The sequence below is a fragment of the Phallusia mammillata genome, chromosome 3 (assembly GCF_965637545.1).
Source record: "Phallusia mammillata chromosome 3, kaPhaMamm4.hap1.1, whole genome shotgun sequence".
Taxonomy (NCBI): domain Eukaryota; kingdom Metazoa; phylum Chordata; class Ascidiacea; order Phlebobranchia; family Ascidiidae; genus Phallusia; species Phallusia mammillata.
In genome coordinates, this window is record NC_137254.1 from 25,163,202 (window position 1) to 25,183,088 (window position 19,887).

Here is a 19,887-nt window from a genome sequence, read left to right on the forward strand (position 1 = left end):
TGCACTCAGTCTGTAGTTGGTGTACAGTTAAAAATGAATTTGTTCATTAAATATCTGTTTTTGATTCTATTTGAATCTATCAACATTTTTGACACTAAAGTCTAGCTTAACAGGGTTACTATTTTGTGAAACATTTTTTTACCTCCAGATTCCATTCATTGATGGTGTTGCTATCAACCAGCATTGCCGTTACGTCAAGACTCTGAAATACATTACAGTTTTGTTACAAACGGACAGCAACGTAAACAAATAACTGTCAATGGGTAACATGTATGTAGAGAACACATTTCGTTTCAACGTTTGCTGTTATTTTAATGAGTGAATCGGCCTCTAATCGGTTTTATCAAAATGCTTATTAATTCCATATCTAGAGTTTCTAAAGAACTAAGAGTTTTTAAAACTAAGCTAATGTTCTTTTACCAGAATCGCTTAAATATTATGTTAAATTTTAAACTGCGCCATTTACTTACCTCTGTGAATGGGATTTTATTTTTTCGCATCTCTTTTTTCCAGTTTTCCATGAGAAGATTTCTGAAATCTTGTTTGAATGGCCCCGAGTAAGAGAGAAAGCCGCAACAAAGTAGAACATCACCGACAAGCCGATTAATTTCCTAAAAATAAACTCTCTCATCACACGAATGTGTAGGTCTGAATCAGAAAATTATCAAATACGTTTAATCACTCGGATGAAATCGAACAAGCTGTCGCGGGAGAAACGTTTGAATGTACGTTAAAAGCCAAAGTAAACTTTTGTTGAAATAAATCGATTAGTGCTTAAAGTTCCATCTTAAGTTAAGTTTATTTCAGTACTAGGTGATTTAATTCGTTTGTTTGGTTGTTTTCACACCACTTTTGAGCTTTAAGCACAAATATGTTCACATTTGTCACCAGAAATATTTACACCAAAACAATAATGCACAGCAACATACTTTATTATGCCCATGCCACTTGTTCTTTTTTAAAACATGTTGGCCAGTAATAACTATTTTTCAAGTGAAAATCGGTGAGTTGTTTTGTCTGCAACGTACCTGCTGAAATCTCTTGCTTGCTTCCGTCCATCTAACTCTTTCCCCGCCTAAACCACCAATCAAGGTTTTGGCGTTGTTCATTTTTTGCTTGCAGGCTTCGGCGTCGTCAATCAAATCCTTACAAACAGACATAAAGTATTTAAATCTATTTTTTTCACGAAATTCGATCCAAACCTAGCACGCAGCTCTGTACAGGCAGTCCAGTTTTGTATGCATACAAGTGCCATCACATTTTCGACCAATGTATAATCAACAAAATGCAAAAACAACGGTTTTACACATGAAAATCCGAAATAGTGCTTCTTCCTAGAAGTTCATGTTAGATTGCGCTTGTTTAATTTTCATTTTTTCATTTGTTTCATCTGATCTCAATGCATAAGTTTCAGGAATTATGTGAGTAGTTGCTTTTGGATTTAAGATTGTAAGCAGGTGATATGTTTAAAAAAGTTAAGAATCAACCTGTTTTGATTTCATTGCGGAGTCATACGTAGCTTGCACAGCATCGAGCTCGGCTTGCTTTTCATCTAAAACCGCTTGAGCTGCGTCAAGATCGCCCATGGCAACACCGAGACGACGTTCTTGTATTACCAGGTTAGCCTGTACATCGACGATAAAAATATTAACTAATTATGGCGGGAAGAGCTAATTGATAAACCATTACTCTTCCTGGACAAGAGATGATTGAATATCTAAGAACAGCGAATGCTAGGTACATTGAAACTACTACATACCTAAACCACTAAAGGCAAAAACGTCTCTCCTAAATACATTAATGTGCTGAAAAAAAATCCACAATATGTTAACCTGCCCAAGCTAAACGGACTAAATGGCGGAAAAGCTAACTGTTATACCAATGGTTCCTAACAAGAGAGGATTTATTCACATGTGGTTTGTAAATAGACACTTACAAGCTCTGGTAATATAACCTGTGAAGTTAATAAAACGACCAAATTTTAGATAATCTTTGCATGCAACCATGGTTTAGCATTTACTATGTAGTGTATTGTGAAGAAATGAAAATATTTCCTGGCCACGAGATGCTTAATTATCTCAGAACCACAAACGCCAAAGGATAAATATGAACTACATAATATTTACATTTTGAACAGCGAGCTGTTTTGTGCAACTGTTGCCAAAAACGTAAACCTTTAGAACCAATTAATCTACCCAAGTTGATTATATATTTGTTACCTTAAGAGGAAGAACCTCGACATTGATTGCGTAGAAAGCAGCCATTGCTTCTGTCCACGAAAGCAAACCTGCCACGTTTCCACAAACCTTCTTAGCTGACTCCAACGTATAATCTTCCTGGTTTAAGTAAGGTTCCAGCAAGTCAACCGTTTCGCCAGTAATAGTGTCCTAAAATTATTTTATAGCTAATTTTTATAATCCGTATTTGTAAAATCGTATTGCACATAGCGTATTAAATACTTTTTCCAACGGCGTACCCAGAACTGGCAATTTCTGGATTATTGTGTAACAAATTATGGTTCTTATTCTCCTAGTACCGAAAAAAATATTGTACTGTTCGATTCCATTAGTCACAGTTTGCCAGACCTACAACGGTCGTTTTTTCCGCGTCAAGCAGGACTTTAAGAATTTCATTCCCGCAAGAAGGCGAAGAAAAAATCTCGCCTGTGGTGGGATTCGAACACACGACAAGAGATATGATGACTTGGTTGATAATGTCCAATGGTTTTTGTATTTATTATACCTTAGGAAAGTCTAGTAACATCTGCAAGAACTTTGTGTCGTTCATCAACTTTTGTGCCTCGTTCCATGATGGCTTTACGCAAGGTCGTTCAGGGTCCATTTCCACCTTATTTACCTTCCGCTAATTAAATCAAATAAATAAATATTGAATAAACTTTATAATTGGTTTTGTCGGACTGGGCTTAACGTGCCGGGTTAAGGGTGGAAGTTTTTTTAAACAAAAACCGGCTAGTTTTTTGGTCCTAAATTTAAATCTATCGGGGTTACGTGGTAAGATTTTTCCAAGGTAACTCGTACTGTTTGGTTGAATGGAAAGACTTACAATGCCCAAACAGGGGAAATATTTATCTCTCCTAATAACATTTTAGTTATATACTGGTGCAAACTGCCATATTTCTTCTTCATTTCGCATCGGTGTTGCTCATGGAAATGGTATTGATGAACCATTGTACCGATTATTGCCGGAGACGTGAATTTAAAATGTTCCTCACATTAGCCCACTCAACCCATTTAACTTCTACTAGTGTTATCGCTGTATTGGGTCTACAGATCAATTGTGGGCAATGGCAGTACTTTACTATAGCTTACAAAAAGAGAAAGGGAAGTTGAGTTTAATAAATCTAACTTACCCTCATAAGTATAATAACACAATCCATGATCCTCATTATCAAGTGAGGGGGTTTACCCAGCTTTCGTACTGTTGCAATATCCGAGGGTTTAATAGTCTGTATAAATAGTATCTACTGTATAAATAGTAATAAGTATAAATATACATAAAAAAATAAATCAAAAACGTTAAAATAAAACATTTTCCCTCTGCATGCCTTAGCCTTAGTCAATTATTCCGCCTATCAATGTTAATTAATTAATCTTTGGATATACTTTTTGATCAAAGATTTGTACCAACCTGTAAGGCAGCCTCCGCCTTTTCCAAAGCAGGTTTCGCGGCCAAAAGTTTTTCCTCCGCAACGGCTTTATCAGCATGGATGACGTCAGCCACACCCTGGGCTTTGTCTTTTACTTTTTGAACCTGGTTCAAATGTAAGTTATGTTTCTGAACAACTGAACTGTCGGTTTATTGTGTTTGTGACATTTTTGTTTAGTGAGGGATGGAGCTTTTGCATATCCGGTGCTGGGCAATGATATGTATAATGTCAAGTTTCCATAGATCAACACATAGGCAATAAGATAGATCTAAGTCAGCGATTCCCAACCTTTCTGTTGTCGCGTACCACTTTATAGTAACACGTCGTCCCCGCGTACCACCCATGCTTAGAAAACATAGACTGAAAATTTTATTTACAAAATGTTTGTTTACAAAAGAACCACTAGTGGTACGCGTACCACTGGTCGGGTACCACTGATCTAAGTAATAAAAGCATACATGTGTCGTAAGTTAACCTTTTTAATTCCCCATTCAAATAATGATTATTAAACAAAAAACATGCACAAAACAGAACACACACACTGCATGTTGAACGGGAAAACAATTACATTTTATTTAGTAAATGCAATAGGTCTCCAAAAAAAGTCACTGAAACTGTAGAACCAAATTTGTTTATAGTGGTATTACAATTTTTCGCATTAAACTTCTAAATGTTGCTCTTCCGATTTTCGAAACACATGTCTAAATACCTGGCTTTTGACTTTTTCTGCGGCTTGAGCAGAAACGGTGACCTCAGCTAACACGTCATCAGCCTTCTTAGAGGCAACAACCAAATCTTTCTCCTTCTCCACAAGTTGCTTGGAGAGCTCGTTCACTGATTGTGTGGCCTCAATAAGTTTGTCCAAACCTTGAACAAAACAAAAGATTTTTCATACAAAAGCAGCAGGTAAGCCAGACACATCTTAAATCTGCATTGTCAATATTTTAAATGTAATTTAATTGGTAATAAGCATATTGTAGGTGTTTTGCTATAACAAAAGTAAACTTGGTAGATTATTTTATAATTCTTGTCAATATTTTATGAAGAAGGTAACTAATTTAGTGAACGTTTACATACCAGTGTTCATGCGCTGTGCAAGATTGCCAATGTAATCCAACTTCTCCTTGTAAACTTTTTTGTATCCGTCCAAAAACGACAAATAGGACTTGGGCGTGACGTAAGTCTGACGTCGATATCTTTCAAAGTAATCGGTACAGGCCTCAGCAACCAAGTCCTACAAACATACTGTGTCAATTAAAAGGTTCTAGCGTGTATTATTAAGAACCAAGATGCCCTATAAAATCTACAAATAGCACATGTAAATAGTCTTTATTTTGTTTAAAAATTATAAGTTCAGCGAATCGATCACCCTATGAAAAACTTCGAAGCCATGCTGTAAAAGAAAAAAATTGCATACCTGATACATTCCCATCACTCCATATAGATTGACTTTAACCTCAGGCGTGCACTGTATTTCAAATCCCGATATGAAATGGCGAGCTACAGCCACTAGGGCGTCCCGTGGCCACCGTGAGAACCAATCGATGGTGCATCCGGAAATCAAACCCGGAAACTTCATGGAGCGGGAACGAAATTTCTCACCAACCTGAAATGGTTGTTCACATAAAAAATAGACAAAACTAAAAAGCAGAATTGCCATAATAAACAAAGTTATTAACTGTGCGGTTTTGGGCCCCAGTAAAATTGACAACAATATCTTTTATTGTCTTATTAAACTATTTTTGCCTCAGGCATATAACAGGGTTATCCTGGTCTCTCGAACTTAGAACATAATTGTAGCATAAATTCGAAAGATGTTTACCGGTGAAAAACATAAGACAACATGAAGATTGCTTTTCACTCGAGTAAGAAAATAGTCGTAGAGGTTTTCATTGGTAGGAGGCCGCTTCGGATATTCCTTTTTCATTACTCCTATCAGCTCCTGCGTTATTTCGTCGATTTCATCACGTGCAAAGAGATTGGAAACCTAAAAAAACATTTGCGTAAGATATAGGGTTTAATACAAAGAAACACTTTCCACCAAGTGGAATAGTAGCGGGATTAAAAGCGAAATTGCCAGAGTATTTACTTTTTATAGTGAAATGATTATATTATAATTCTTTTAACTATCCTTGTTGCTTTTTACAGATTTTGACACGTCCACCGTTTCGGTCCCCCAAAACACCTTCAAAAACACTGCTAAGCATAAATAAATTCACTACAATAAATTATATTTGACCTCTCCTGACGCTAACACATTGTTGAGATATTCCAGAAACGCCTCATCCTTTATTTCATTGTCCGTAAAAATGAAGGTAATACCATGACCTTCTTGACCAGCTGTGCGATACAATATCTTGAGATCTTCCATTAGATTGCTTACACCGTACGACCTGCAGTTAATACATGAAAATTTCATTTGTAGGGCTATGTATCTTGTATTGTTGGACTATTATTGTATCTTGTATTGTACCTAGTAAGGGTGATCTGAAAAGTCTTGTATCCAGCAATAAAGGAAGCCAATCGGGTCAACGATTGCTTGCCACTCCCACCTACTCCGACCAATAGGGCGTTGCCACGTGCGGTGTTAAGTATACGGGAGATTCTGACAAGGTGAACCATTGCGTCCTAAAAAAGAAATAAAAATCAATATTAATTTAAACATTGAAATACAATCTGATTTTGTGTACCTTAAAGAATACGAGATCCATTGAAGCTCCTCTTATGGCTTCATTGTACAATCCTTGGTGAAGTTCCAACCTGGAGCGAAGTTGTTCGAGCGACGTCACAGATTCGTATATTTTTGGAGCCTCGAATGCTGCGTCATCTTCTTCCTCTCCTGTGTTCATCACAAAAATGATTTTCTCCATCACAGATTTTCTCCATTTTTATCGGTAAGCAAGGGGTGCGGATTTTCAGGGGTACTTTTGGGATTGAGCAAGCTTTTAAAGGATCTGAACGACTGTTTTAAGGGTGTATAAAAGCTCCGTTAGGCGTAAATGGTTGAACGAAATTTATGTTGCTTTAAAGTTATTGAGCTGCAAGAGAACTTGCACAATTACGTAACTTGCCTGTAGCTTCAGGTGCATCGCGGAGAAAATTGACAAAATATGGTTCGTCGACAACAAACTCACTCTCAGCCTTGCCAACCACTTCTAATACTACCTACAAATAGAGAAAAACACTTTGAAACACTCCGGCAGGTTTCTTTTCGGTGATCTCTTTTTTCCTTGTCACACCAACGTCCAACCTCTATCGTGTTTACTCACAATACGCCAACTGTGCTTTCTTGTCAGACAAAAAACAACGCTTAAAAACATGTTGTAGCTGCAGGGCATTTATAACACCGATCATCCATCAATATGCCTCCATGGCCGCCACTTTTTGCAGAGCTATTTCCGGCTTGGTGAATGTTGAATGTTTTAGTGCAATTGTCGATACGTTTTCTTTGCAAAACCCTACACAACTCACCTCAAAACGGTTCTACGTGTCAAAACTCATTGAATGCATTTATCTTTTCATTACGAAAAACATAGGGTAAAATTAAGTACCTGTTTCATTGCTTTTTGGAACCAGTTGTCATCCTGTTTGTTGACGAATCGATCTGCAATTACTCGTGTACATTCGTGTTTCCACAACCACATCAGGTACTTGATTTCAGGGACAACATCCGCAGTAATTTGTAACATACCCTGTAGACAAAAGTACATGTTTAAAATAAAATATATAACGGTAGATCTCAATGCGTTATGGTTCTAAAATAGCGCCATAGATAAACATAAGTTTGAATATAGATATTACGTTTATCAGTACAGACTTATCATTTGTAATAATTCAACTAACCTAATCGTATTGGCATGTGATAAATTCTACTGTTGCCCAAAGATAAATTCAAACAAATTCCATTGAAGATGCACAAACAAAACTAAAATTTTGAATGAAATTTACCTGCCAAAATCTGCTGAGATCTCGCAGATTAAAGATGTAGTGAAATTTAGCAGGTGTAGGTAGCAGTTTTCCTTTGACACCTTGCCACAGTCTTCTGGTAGCTTCCACCAAGCGAGGAACCAAAGCGCAGATTTCAGGAGTAAATTCTCTTTCCTGTGAATGAACATTCATTTTTTATACTTGAACAAAAATCCAGCTTTACTTCGTCGTTGTTCAATTTCGCAGGAATTGTGCCCAAACAAAACCTCCAAGCAACTGAACCGAAAAACTGAATAGGTAAACGACACTCTGTGAGTTTGTTTGTTCAATCGTTTAGTGCTGATTTTTTATTATATCGAGCTTCATTGTTGCACAAGTTTGTAACGTCTGAGGTGCTGTTTCCTGTTATTTGATGATTTCGAAAAGTTATATCTTTGTCGGCATTTTTTGGTGTTTTTTTTGGTCTCATACCGGGTGCGACCAGGAGCTTTTTTAAATAAAAAAGCAAGACCGGTGTAAGAGTACAATTCGAACCCACGGCCTTCAGACTTGGCACCCGCACCGACTGATAACCATTACAGGTTTTTGCTTTCGCCAGTGTCGTTTTGTTAAAAGACCGAAACGCTAAGTGTATGCAGTATTGGTTTGGAGTTCCGATGTACAATGATTGTGGTACATTAACTTGCCTGACAGAAGTGACCACAGCCGATAGTTGAGAAAATCTTGTCAATTGAAGCATTGGAGGGTAAACAGCTGTTGAATATTGTAAACTGCCGCTTCAGACGTTGCGGAATATCGTTTCTGCCTCCACCAGGTTGAATCATGGCGCACACAAATTGAATATCCACAATAAAAATGCAATCTCCAGGCTTTTCAAGACTGGAAAAAGCGGTCGTTGTCAATTAATAGAAAAAAAAATCATTGGCTAATTTGACAGCTTGTGTTCACCGCTCAAGGAAATCCCTATGCCATATAAAACGGTTCTACAGTAGTATATATTGGCTTATGGATTTATTTGGTGTGTTTTTGTGTTTGCGGTAAGAAACGTACATCAGTGTACAAACTATACAAAATGGTCTTTAGGAATTTAACTTGAATTTTATATGCAAGCGCATATTAGTTCCAAATTTCTATCACGTTAACTTAATGTACTTGTAGAAGGCTTTGTTTTCCATCAACTGCCGAACAATTTCGTTTGTGATTTGATCTCCCCACTCGTTTATGACGGGCATGTTGACGTCATCAATGAACACCGTCATCTTTTTGCCAGCCGGAGGACCGTATGTGCTTCCCACACGCTTGTCCACATAACTCTCTATGGTTCTCTGAAATAAAGGTATTGGATTTTGACTAAAACAACAACGGCATTTTGACGCCATTTAATACTGAGATTAAATACACTGTAAATTCTGCTTTGTAAATAAGTTCTGCTTTGAGCAAAGCTTCTTCACTTGTTTACCCCTTAGCAGATGTGTTGCCAAGATTTGCCGCAAGTTTTTTGACACGACGCCCTAAACCAGTGATTTTCAACCGGTGTTCCGTGAAAGATCATCAGGTGTTCCGCGAGAAATTTGCTGGTTTGAATATAGGGTTCTAATGTTTTAGGCTTCTATGCTTTGACTAGTGTTTCATGTCGAACACCCATTGAAAATGTGCAATTTTCACTGATGTGCAATTTAGCGGTTACTGCGATTTAGCGTTTTAGTGTCCCCCCTAGTTGTTTCATTGCATCAAAAATTGTGTTTGGTGTTCCGCAAAATTATTTTAATGCATTAAGTGTTCCGCGGCTTAAAGAAGGTTGAAAAACACTGCACTAAACCATTTGCTCGTATTTACCCCAAAAGCATGTCAAACCTTTACGATGTAAATCCACCCACTTCCGAAAACCACTATTTTAAGTGATACAAATTAAAAACTAAAAGATAATAAATCGCGCTTCAAGAGACAAAAAAGTACATCGATTTTAAAGGTAGTAATAAAACATTTTTTTAGATTTATACGTGTGGTAATATTGCTGCTAACAGTTTATTTGTTTTGATACGACGAAATCTAATTAGAACGTTAATAAGACTTTAGGCGATTGAGAAACTAACCAATCACCTGCTTACCTGAAACATGAAAGGAGTTGTCGCAGATGAAAAGTTAAGAGCTTTCGTGGCGTGAGATTCAGGATTGTATCTTGTGTTCATGTAACCTTTCACGATCACAGTCTTTGCTGTTCCTTGTTCCCCGATTAACAGCACAGCTTTCTCCTGAGAAAATACAACTTGCTAAAGTTAAACCAACATTTAAACTATAGATCAACGCAAGGTGGTTAATTTGGTAAATGCACACGTCTTTGCGTTTGCATCATTTGCATCACGTTTTTTAACAAACAAATTTTGAATACCTTAGAGTTTTTCGGCATTTTTTGCAATATTTTAATACAGAACATATAGCACACAATTGGATACATTTTTTAGGAAAAAAACAGTTAGGTTACATTAGGTTTGATTTTAAAAATTAAAAATTTATTCTATAGTGCTTGCATCAAACTAACCAACTCAATTAAAATAGCGGTAAAAATAGACAGACAAGTTTCACTTACTTGTTTCATTACAGAGTGCATGAGATAGTCCATCCGCACATTATCGACATTAGGTACGAGTATAGACATGTACTCTGGTGTGGAGTCAGACGGGTAATCGTATGCTGGAACTCGATTTGACCAGTGTTCCCACTGTCCAGAGTCGTTGACCATATACTCGAATATTGTGTGACCACTATCTGTAGCAAAGTAACCAAGCTGTAAGTTTTTTTGTCGATTGTACATCAAATGGCATGTTGAAAATAATTTTCTGGCAAAATAAGATTATCGTTTAAGGTCAAACGCACTTTCCAATGACATTTAGATTAGTCAAGTGGTTTCCAAATTGTGGTCTTGTAGGTGGTACGCAAGCTTATCTATGCTGATAAGATTTTAATTTGCCTTTTGACAAGAGTAAAAATACATTTACCATAAACATTACCACCATTCATGGTACGTTAATGTGCCATAACTAATACCAAGAGGTAGTACGCTAACACTGTACGAAACTGTAAGTAAAATAGGATTGGAAATCACTGGATTAGACTTTAAAACAACCATAAATCTAGCTTTGCATGATGTATAAAATCTTTCAATGGTAGCTACAAATAGTCTTACCTTTTGGCATCGTGGGTAGATTAAGACCACCTGTGTCTTTCTGATATTTCATGATGAAAGCTTCCATCTTTTCGCGATCGGGGAGTTCCAATAGCGCACCGAGTGACCACATGAGACAGAATATAAACAACCTGAAAAATCATATTTAAAGCTGTTAAATATAAATCTTTACTAGTTACATGCAACCCGACCTTTCCAAATAGGATTTCTCTATTGCTTTATTGTCGTCTGATGCGGGGATCAAGCCTTCCAGAAGTGTTAAAAGCTGTTGCACATACATGCACTCTAAGACACTCATCTTGGCAACTAGGTCTGTCTCCACATAACGATACAGCGCTGCAAAGGACAGGGGTAAACAAAAATTGTGTCGTTTTGCAGAATGTAAATTATAACTAACCACAGAAGATGCCCTCAAAGGCTGGTAGCAGCACTTCCATCATGACATTAGGTTTTCCTTTCAACCAAGCAGTAAGAATAGGATCCCAGTTTAGTATTGAAGAGCTCATATATACCATTCCTATCATAGAAATTATGATTAAGGGTTTATTAAAGAACATAACTAGCTTACGTAAACCGACAAAAGTTCCGTAACGCAAAAGGACTTTTTAAAGCATCCATGAGTAGCCTACTTTTTCTATTTAGCAGTAAAATTAAAAAAAACATGTAAAAGATAACAATACACATTAATAATAGGGTTTGAAAACATACAAACATGGCATGAAAGACTAGCAACCGGGTTGACAATAAAGTCAACTTTGCCGTTAAAGAGATGAAGCATGTATATTAGTCAAAGTACATTCATGGTAATGTTCAATTGCAGTTTGAAACGAAGAACCAAATTTTACTACAACCAACCGTTTCGAGAAACAGTAGCAGGGGATGCGTTGTCAATGTTGTGGGGTTCGAAAATAATTTTGCAGTTTGGAGCCATCGGGATTCGATCCCCGTTCGCAAGAGTCAATGTTTTGTTGTCGTCGAGCACAGAATTTAGGTTTTCGATCCAAATTGCATCAACTGGACCGTCCAGCACCAACCAAACGTTCTCACCCTGCAAAAGAAGTGCACAAGTAATTTAGATGTAAAGCACTACCGATTTTAATGTCACTTGTTTGTGAACATAAGTTAAAAAAGCATGGCCGACTTTATCAACTATTATATCCCATCATGCAAAGACTTTGTCTTATGCCAAGATACTATGACATTTCGGCAATGCTTTTGTCATTCTCACATGGGTTTAAACCAGCAACAAGCAAAGCCATAGTGTAAAGCACGACTTTCAGTGGTTTTACTTTCTATGTGGTAAAGGATTAGCGAAACGACATGATCTTTTACAGATATACTGACTTGCCTGTTTCTTGTTAGAAGTTTTGTAGGTATTTTTTTTAAATAAGTGCTTTTACCTTCTTGGCTTTGTGCGTTCTCCTCCACAGAGTTGAAAAAATGCCATCGGTCCAATCATTTGTGGCGACATCCAAGGAACCGAACATTTGAGAGGCAGTTATCGCTTTTGGATTCATCCGCATTTCACGATGAGGACTAGAAAATCGGTAATTAACAAACGTCTGCTTTACCTCCTTGAACAGGTATTTCATGAAAGACTGTTGCCATGCATATTTTACAATTGTGATGTCTGTAAGCGCTATAAGAACACATGTGTTGCATTGTGTATTATTTGTGTTGTATTATGGTCGAACATCGCAAATTTTAATTTAGACAAATGAGCATTAAACAGAAACTGCAAAATTGACAGTTAGCAAATGAATTTATCAAATTTAGGAATGTGTATTCCATTAGCGTTAACCCAACAAAAGGAAGCACGAAAATAGGTAGACTAAAAGTCACACCTGCCACATTCTGTCATGGCCTTCATCAGCACGTGAATGCAATTTGTTTTTCCAGCCCCACTTGGTCCCAACGTCATCATTCCATGACGTACTCTTTGTGTCTCGTAGAGCTGTATAAGCTTGAGGACCCACGGTGGATGGAAAATCAAACCCATTTCTGTACACTACAAACAAAAACTAGCAATAATCATTTAAAACAAACATGTTCTCCAATTTTTAACAGTAATAAATAATTGTGTAACTGCATGCAGGCATGGGGAACCTATGCATTTGCTGCCTTGTTGTATACCTTTCTTAACAAAGTTCTGATGCGATTGAATACTTGTAATTTCCGACCAAAGATTTCCCGTTTTGTAAGGGAAAAGTAAACGTAGTGTTTGTAATGTAAGCAGTGCATGTTATTGACCCGTGATTAGCCAAGCTTTACAGTGGCGTTACCAATATACTAGGTGACAATTGATGGTCGCAATATTTTAAAGTTAAGCAAAGAAACATATTTTGGTTGTTCCCCAAGCACATTGTGTTCAATTAATATGTTTTCTGTTTCGAAAGCCCAGGTAATAGACTCATAAAACTTTAAAACTTGTTTCTACAATACAAACTATACTTTCCTTCATACATACCTGATGTTCGATAGCTGCCTCAATTTGTGGATATCCAGCCTTCTCCAGCTGGATGCCTGGAAATAGATCATTGATGAGTGAGAGGAAAAGGGGCTCGTCCTCGTCCACCAGTTTGGAGAGATTCATATCCCGAAGAATCCTCATCACGATCTTCATCTCAGAATCTCCAGGACTCGAGCGCTTTGCTGCTCCCAGTGTCCGAAGTACGGAAAGGATGTTGCGAAGTCCAAAATCATAATGAACCTGTAAGTAAAAAGTACTGAATTTAACATGCAAAATAACACCAAAAAGATAGAAAGTTTTGTATTTTTTTATTATTGCCAGTGTTAGGCAGGTCAAAAATACCTGTGAGTTTAATATTATTTGCTCCATAGATGTTGCATAAAATGGATAGAGTCAAACTGACAATTCTCATTTTGCGCGTTTTGTTATGTATTGGTTTACAACTTGAAACATTTTTTCGTCGCGTTGCGAATGCATGCTTAGCATTATGGGCAATTTATCAAATTCGGTTTCTACTGTGGATGTACTACATACGGACTAGAAAACTAGTTTGGTCAAAAACAAAACTGCAGGACAGCTTGTGTATATAAATACAAAGTATCGCAGAAGTTCCCAAAAACACTTTTGGCATTATCAGCGCAAGGTGCTAGAGTTTCTATTATTATCCATACCTGCTTAGTAAGTTGTTCCTCACATAACTTGTACAAGGTGTAGAACTTTCTAGAAAGTTGGACGTTGTCAACAAAACCACAAGCGGCAAGTTTGACTCGCATAATGATCTGACGATCGGGAACCATCATCGCCACTAATCGGAAGTTTATTTTCAGATTTTCCGGAAGTTCTTGTCGTCCTGCGTAGCCAGGATTCTGTGAAAGGAAAATATGATCTCTTAATGTCTGTAATATATATAGTCTAGAATATATGACTAAGACTGCAGACTAAGTAGTTAGAACATATAAGCGTAAATGTAATTGAGCAACATACCAAAAAAGCATAACAATAAAATAATAATAAAATAAATAATGAAAAAAATATTATTCCCGTTTATTCAGCTACATAATTCTGCTGTTACAAAATATCAAATTCAAGGCAGCACGATATTTTATTTAAAATGGTTCTGTTGTTTTCCAAACTGACGATAGATTTATATTCCAAACTAAAATAAGGCTGAATGCCGTTTAATGTACCATTGTTAGGAAAAGTCCAAATTCTGGATTCAGAGACACCAAGTCCCCATCAGTAAATATGAACGACTTTTTCCGGTCTTTCTTTGCACCAAGTACAATCGCAATCTGCTGTGCGGCTACAGACAAGACGGGAAGTTCGATTCGGTTGAATTCGTCGAAACAACCCCAAGAACCAGATTGTGCTAAACCTGTACAAATCAAAAGAAATGTTTACAAGTGTGATTATGGATAACTTCATGTATCAATGCATGACAATCTATGACAAGTTTAATAAACAAATCGAGTAATTTTGAAAATATTGAACAAACAAATTACAGTTTAATGGTGAAAATAACGGCCCAAATAGACGTAAAAAGCGTGATATCACTGATGATGGCATGAGCATTTGCCGAAACGTTTGAACAATAAAGCATGTCGCTTTTTACGTCTATTTGGGCCGTTATTTTCACCAATAAACTTATGAACAGATCCGTATATAGTGTTACAAATTACAGTTTGCTTAAATACTAACTGTTTACATTTTACACAAAACAAATGCTCAAAACTAATGTAAACATAAAAACATTGGTTCCGAACAGGGGAGAAAATTCTCCCAAGGAACAAATTCTGAAACTCGAGGGGAGGAATTTACATTAATTTTTACATTTAGTTTGAAAATGGACACTTTAGCTCTGGTAATATAACCCGTGAAGTTAATAAAAGACCCAATTTTCAATAATCTTAGTATAGGTAAACATTTATTATATAGTGTATTGGTGAGGAATGAAAATGTTTTGAATTGTTAAGTGAGGGTCGAAAATGGTTGGGAACCACTGGTTTAGTGAATCAGATTTTAGACAAAACAGTTTAGGTACGTTTTCCATTGTATTTCGTTTATGTTCCCACAATTGTTTTACCTTTGTATATTCTACCCAGGCCACGGTAATCCATTTGGTCAGAGCAGTTAAAAACCACGACGTATTTGCCCAAGCATTTTCCCATGTCCTTAGTGGTCTCCGTCTTTCCTGTACCCGCTGGACCAGCAGGAGAAGCCCCCAAACTCATACCAAGGGCTTGAGCAAGTGTAATGTAACATCTGCAAATGTAGATGTAGAGTTATTTTTAGTGTGTTGTCGAAAAAAACATTATAAACAAGTTTGTGCATGCGTCTTGTCAATAGCTAGATGTTGCGTGTGTACCAAACTAATTACAACAATAAGTATGATTAAAAAGAATATTTGTAAAAAATCATATATACTGTACAGAGACCCAGTGCACAAACATTTAACTTATTGAAAGTTACTGATTACCATGCAGTATTTGATACGAATGAGTCTGAAATAACAGGAGCAACCCTAGCCTAATACAAAGCATAAAGGTGGAATGTTTACTTTAATGTTAGCCTAGTACATTTGGTCTGTTGTAAAGCAGTTAAATGAAAAACAAACAGTTTAACAAATGAGACCTGTCAGTGAGAGGAGTAATCACAAGTCGGTCTGTGCATCCCAAGTACTCGTTCTGATAATCAAAGTTGACATCTGTAATCGACACCAAACATCGATCTGTGTCTTCTTGAAAGTAGAAACGGGATTGCTTCAACCACTCGAAGTCTGACACTGATTTGATATGCATATGAACCTAAACAGATCAACAAAACCGTTTGCACTGAAATCAAATCGCTATTTACTAGTAAGGTACCTGAAGGTATATAGGCCCGGAAGGTAATAAGGCCCACTGTTAATATTTTTTCATGTGCCAGAAAAAATACTTCCGTTTTGATGTAATTTTAATATATATACGTACTTAAAATGATTTACAAAGTTTTGGACCTGCAAGTTATATGTAATTGTTATTATGACCAATCCAAATTTTGAAGTGTTTATTTTCAACTTTTTATTATTTTTTGTTAAAATTGGTAGCAAAAATGAAAAAGTTGTGTTGTCGAAATGAAAACTTATTAAGATATATTAGTAATGGGGTCATTTTAGTTTAATTGGAGCATTATCCCATCTGGAAAAAAGAATTGCTTCAAATAAATTTTATTACGGTTTTGTTTGTCAGCCATTGCTTGCAATAAGGCCCAACGATAATTTGTCATTTTCTCAAGTGTCGTTTATACTAAAGGCGAATGATATGCACAAAATTTGTTTTTTTTTGCTTTCTTAGGGAGATAAAAAGTCCGAATAAGATGTTTGTAGAAGTAATTTTTCATTTGGTATTTTTGGTTATCATATGTCAAGGGGTCGTTTATTCTTTTTTTAGTACCTTCAGATTAACAGATATATGTCTTAGTTAACAGCATACGTGTAATATGAGTTAATAACGTTGCTTGTTTGAACTTTTATTTGACCGAAGCAAAGTATAAATGAGTCTGATTGCTTTCTAGACTGGTATTAAAAACATGAAAATGTTGGGCTTTATTAACAGCATAGGTTTGTAATAAGGCCCAAGTTTTAATTTTTTTTTGTTATCCCACAAAAACGAAACATGCAAACGTCCTCAAAATTCAATGGATGTTTAATATCAACCTCTGCAACAATCATGCCGAATTTGGCCCGGAACGGTTAAATGGTTTTTCAGTTATACGCAATAGTTTTTTAATGGGCCTTGTTAGCTGCAGGTACCTTATAAGTTTACAAAGTACGACACATTTTGTTAATGGTAACGGTTCCATAATGTCACCAAAATTGTTTGCTGTTCATGTGATTTGTAAACAGTTTACCAGGTCATCGAATATGTCCCTCTGGTGGACATGAATCGTCACAAGGGTTTCGTATTTTACTCGTTCGGTCTTGGTAAGATCTTTAGTGGTCACTCCAATCAACTCATTGAGCATGTCCAGAAAACGCTGATTGGTTGTTTGCATGATCTGCATAAAACAGCGAATTGGCTCCTTACTTAGTTTAATAAAATGGTAAGATGGGTATAAAAATCTCTTTTCAGAACATATCGACTATTACACATACTAAAATTGTCAAACATTTTCTGTTTTGACCAAGAAAAGAAAAACACCCCACTAAAGCCACCCAAAGATTAGATATTCTTAAAAGCCGTGCTTTATAAATCCAAACGTTTTGTAGTAACCATATAAATTCACAAAATCCATAAACCCAAAAGTAAAACCGAGCCTGAATATGGCTGGTGTATTAAAGAAATAAAACCAGTCGTTGAACTAAAGGTGTTTTGGTTTGAAATGTATAGGTCTGCATACCCTTGATTGAAAACTACTGGTTTGGAGCAAAAATATGTACTTTCGTTGGAAGTTTACCTTACGATCGGTCTTTGCATTCTTCAACGCAACCTCGCTATCTCTTGTCCATATCATCTGTATTCCAAGCAAACCGATTTGAGCAGGAAACATTCCCTGAATAAAAGTATTAAGTTGTTTTAAAACTCCACGACTAACATAGCCAGTTCAATAACAGATAGGCAAGAGTGTTAGCTTTACCTGGAATTCGAGCATCTTAAAAGCAGAGTCTTCAATTCCGTAGTAAGCTTGCCTGATAATGCAGTGAATGCTGTTCTGCACTTCTTTCAGCAAGTTGCCCAACCATACTTCAACATTACCCTAAAAATATAAACCATACAGTACAGTGACAGTCTTTGAAGGTATGGAAATCAAAACCATCAGTCAAGGGAGGGGTAACATATTTAAAAAAAAAACACGTTTTGTCATGATTTCTAACCCGGGTTAGATCTAGCTGAGTCGGCCAAGTCCTCCAAAATGCTATCTGCACTCTTACAGTTGTGAGTCGGGTCGGGCTTTTGAGGTCGGTTTGGGTTCGTGCCGGGTTCAGGTTAAAGTTTAAATATATGTGCCTGATTCAGGTCTGACGTCACTTACTTTAGGACCCATTTCAGGAAATGTTTTGAGAAAAAACAGGTGTGGATCGAGTTTTGAGCTTGTAATTTCGCGGTCGTGCACTGTACAGTAATGTACACCCGGGTTTGAGGATTGGTTCTAAGGGTTTATCGTGTATAGGTGCTGGTTAACAGTAGAAAAAATGCAGCAACCTGAGCAATAACAGGTTTCTCAAGATCGACGTGTTCTTTTTCTCTTGAGTTAACACCAGTGATCTTGTCATATTCCTTCTCGTGAAAAGTTGCAGTGCAGACGTTGTCGAACACCCCGACTAGATGAGCCTATATTTTTATGCAAATAAAGTATAGTATGTACTGAATTGTAGTGATAAGTAGTGGTATTAAATTGAGTTTATTTCGCTGGGTGAAATAAAATGTTGTTTGCTACCTGAATACTGTGGGAGTTGCTTGCTTGTCCGAGGATTTCAAGCAAAGAGGGATCCGAGACAAAAAAGAAACGAGGAAAAACCAGTCTCTTCTTCTCCAAGTATCCTGTAAGCAACCACAGTTAGTTTGCCTTAGTAGTGGCATTTGTTTAGCAAAGGATTCATTCTTATACAACGATTTAATCACAAATCAGTACAGCAGTTAATGTGGGGCTAGGATACAGAAATCGTTCGAGTTTTCCCTGTTAGATTCTATTTAAACAAGATACTGAAAATGCCTATTCCTCAGATACGTTTGGAGGCTTTGAACTTATCGGAGTTTACTGTCTGATACTATACGCGACAGTTGTCTCCATCGCTAATAATTAGTCTCTGGTGAGTCGTGATTTTATATTATGCTATACACAGTTTAGTTTTTTTCCGTTTGTTAAGATTGCGTTTAAACTTGTTGAACATTTTTTTCAAGTTTAAACTCCGTAACCAAACAAGTCAGCTCTACCTGTCAAGGATTTTTGACAAATCTCCAGTTGTTCGAGCAAATGTGGAAGCAACTGATCCAAGGTGTCGTCTCCCACACAACAAGATACAACATTAGTATTCTCATGAGCTCTCTGCATGATTTTCAACCACGATTTGTCGATATTTGAAAACCGTTTAGCTTCCTGCAACCAAACCATAGTAACAGTAAATAGGTGTAGATTGCCCAACAAAAGTTAAAAATACTGCCAAGACAAGAAATACTAACAAATACTGACAGTATTTTTTACTGTTTAAACTAACTATGCTCTTAGTAATTTAGCACATTTCAAACTGTCCGGGTTACAAAATACACAAATGTTTGCTTTTGGGGAAATCACCTACAAATGTTGGTGTAGATGTTTTTTTATGTGTTAAATCTTAACAAACCTGCGGAAGTTGCTTTGCGATATCACCACCTACAAACACGGCTTCCAGATAAATCCACAAATTCTGTACTGTCATCCACTGTTCTATGATTTCGGTGGTGCCAGATAACTTGTTCACCCACAGTTGAATTTTCGGCTTGAACGGTACGTTGTATCTGTGTAGTAATGAAAAACGACAGTTTTCGGCATAAGTCATGATCATGATTGAAACTTTATAAAGAAGTGAAAAATTATCATGTAAATTTAACTTCAAAACAAAGTAGGAGTGTGTGCAATTAGACTTTGATTAGTTACCACCTGATCTGCATACTTTAGACACAT

General features: G+C 36.7%; 1 protein-coding gene across 1 annotated transcript in view; it reads right to left on the reverse strand.

Moving 5' to 3' along the window:
* LOC145217731 (dynein axonemal heavy chain 5-like) overlaps positions 1–19,887 on the reverse strand; it is a 49,604-nt gene that overhangs the window by 13,624 nt on the left and 16,093 nt on the right. The window contains exons 28-67 of the mRNA XM_080085066.1: positions 19,568–19,721; positions 19,161–19,323; positions 18,664–18,767; positions 18,429–18,557; positions 17,863–17,982; positions 17,683–17,778; positions 17,137–17,283; positions 15,880–16,052; positions 15,332–15,510; positions 14,436–14,623; positions 13,920–14,114; positions 13,246–13,488; positions 12,623–12,786; positions 12,179–12,314; positions 11,634–11,826; positions 11,176–11,295; positions 10,970–11,114; positions 10,779–10,909; positions 10,182–10,360; positions 9,703–9,846; positions 8,747–8,919; positions 8,281–8,473; positions 7,616–7,768; positions 7,219–7,359; positions 6,739–6,832; positions 6,358–6,506; positions 6,141–6,295; positions 5,907–6,060; positions 5,490–5,654; positions 5,085–5,273; positions 4,745–4,901; positions 4,377–4,534; positions 3,649–3,771; positions 3,371–3,466; positions 2,743–2,862; positions 2,220–2,387; positions 1,488–1,625; positions 1,029–1,145; positions 471–611; positions 143–202 (exon numbers count right to left, since the gene is read on the reverse strand). Of these exons, the coding sequence (XP_079941192.1) occupies positions 143–202; positions 471–611; positions 1,029–1,145; positions 1,488–1,625; positions 2,220–2,387; positions 2,743–2,862; positions 3,371–3,466; positions 3,649–3,771; positions 4,377–4,534; positions 4,745–4,901; positions 5,085–5,273; positions 5,490–5,654; positions 5,907–6,060; positions 6,141–6,295; positions 6,358–6,506; positions 6,739–6,832; positions 7,219–7,359; positions 7,616–7,768; positions 8,281–8,473; positions 8,747–8,919; positions 9,703–9,846; positions 10,182–10,360; positions 10,779–10,909; positions 10,970–11,114; positions 11,176–11,295; positions 11,634–11,826; positions 12,179–12,314; positions 12,623–12,786; positions 13,246–13,488; positions 13,920–14,114; positions 14,436–14,623; positions 15,332–15,510; positions 15,880–16,052; positions 17,137–17,283; positions 17,683–17,778; positions 17,863–17,982; positions 18,429–18,557; positions 18,664–18,767; positions 19,161–19,323; positions 19,568–19,721 (5,947 nt within the window). The remainder of the gene's footprint in view (positions 1–142; positions 203–470; positions 612–1,028; positions 1,146–1,487; positions 1,626–2,219; positions 2,388–2,742; positions 2,863–3,370; positions 3,467–3,648; positions 3,772–4,376; positions 4,535–4,744; positions 4,902–5,084; positions 5,274–5,489; positions 5,655–5,906; positions 6,061–6,140; positions 6,296–6,357; positions 6,507–6,738; positions 6,833–7,218; positions 7,360–7,615; positions 7,769–8,280; positions 8,474–8,746; positions 8,920–9,702; positions 9,847–10,181; positions 10,361–10,778; positions 10,910–10,969; positions 11,115–11,175; positions 11,296–11,633; positions 11,827–12,178; positions 12,315–12,622; positions 12,787–13,245; positions 13,489–13,919; positions 14,115–14,435; positions 14,624–15,331; positions 15,511–15,879; positions 16,053–17,136; positions 17,284–17,682; positions 17,779–17,862; positions 17,983–18,428; positions 18,558–18,663; positions 18,768–19,160; positions 19,324–19,567; positions 19,722–19,887) is intronic.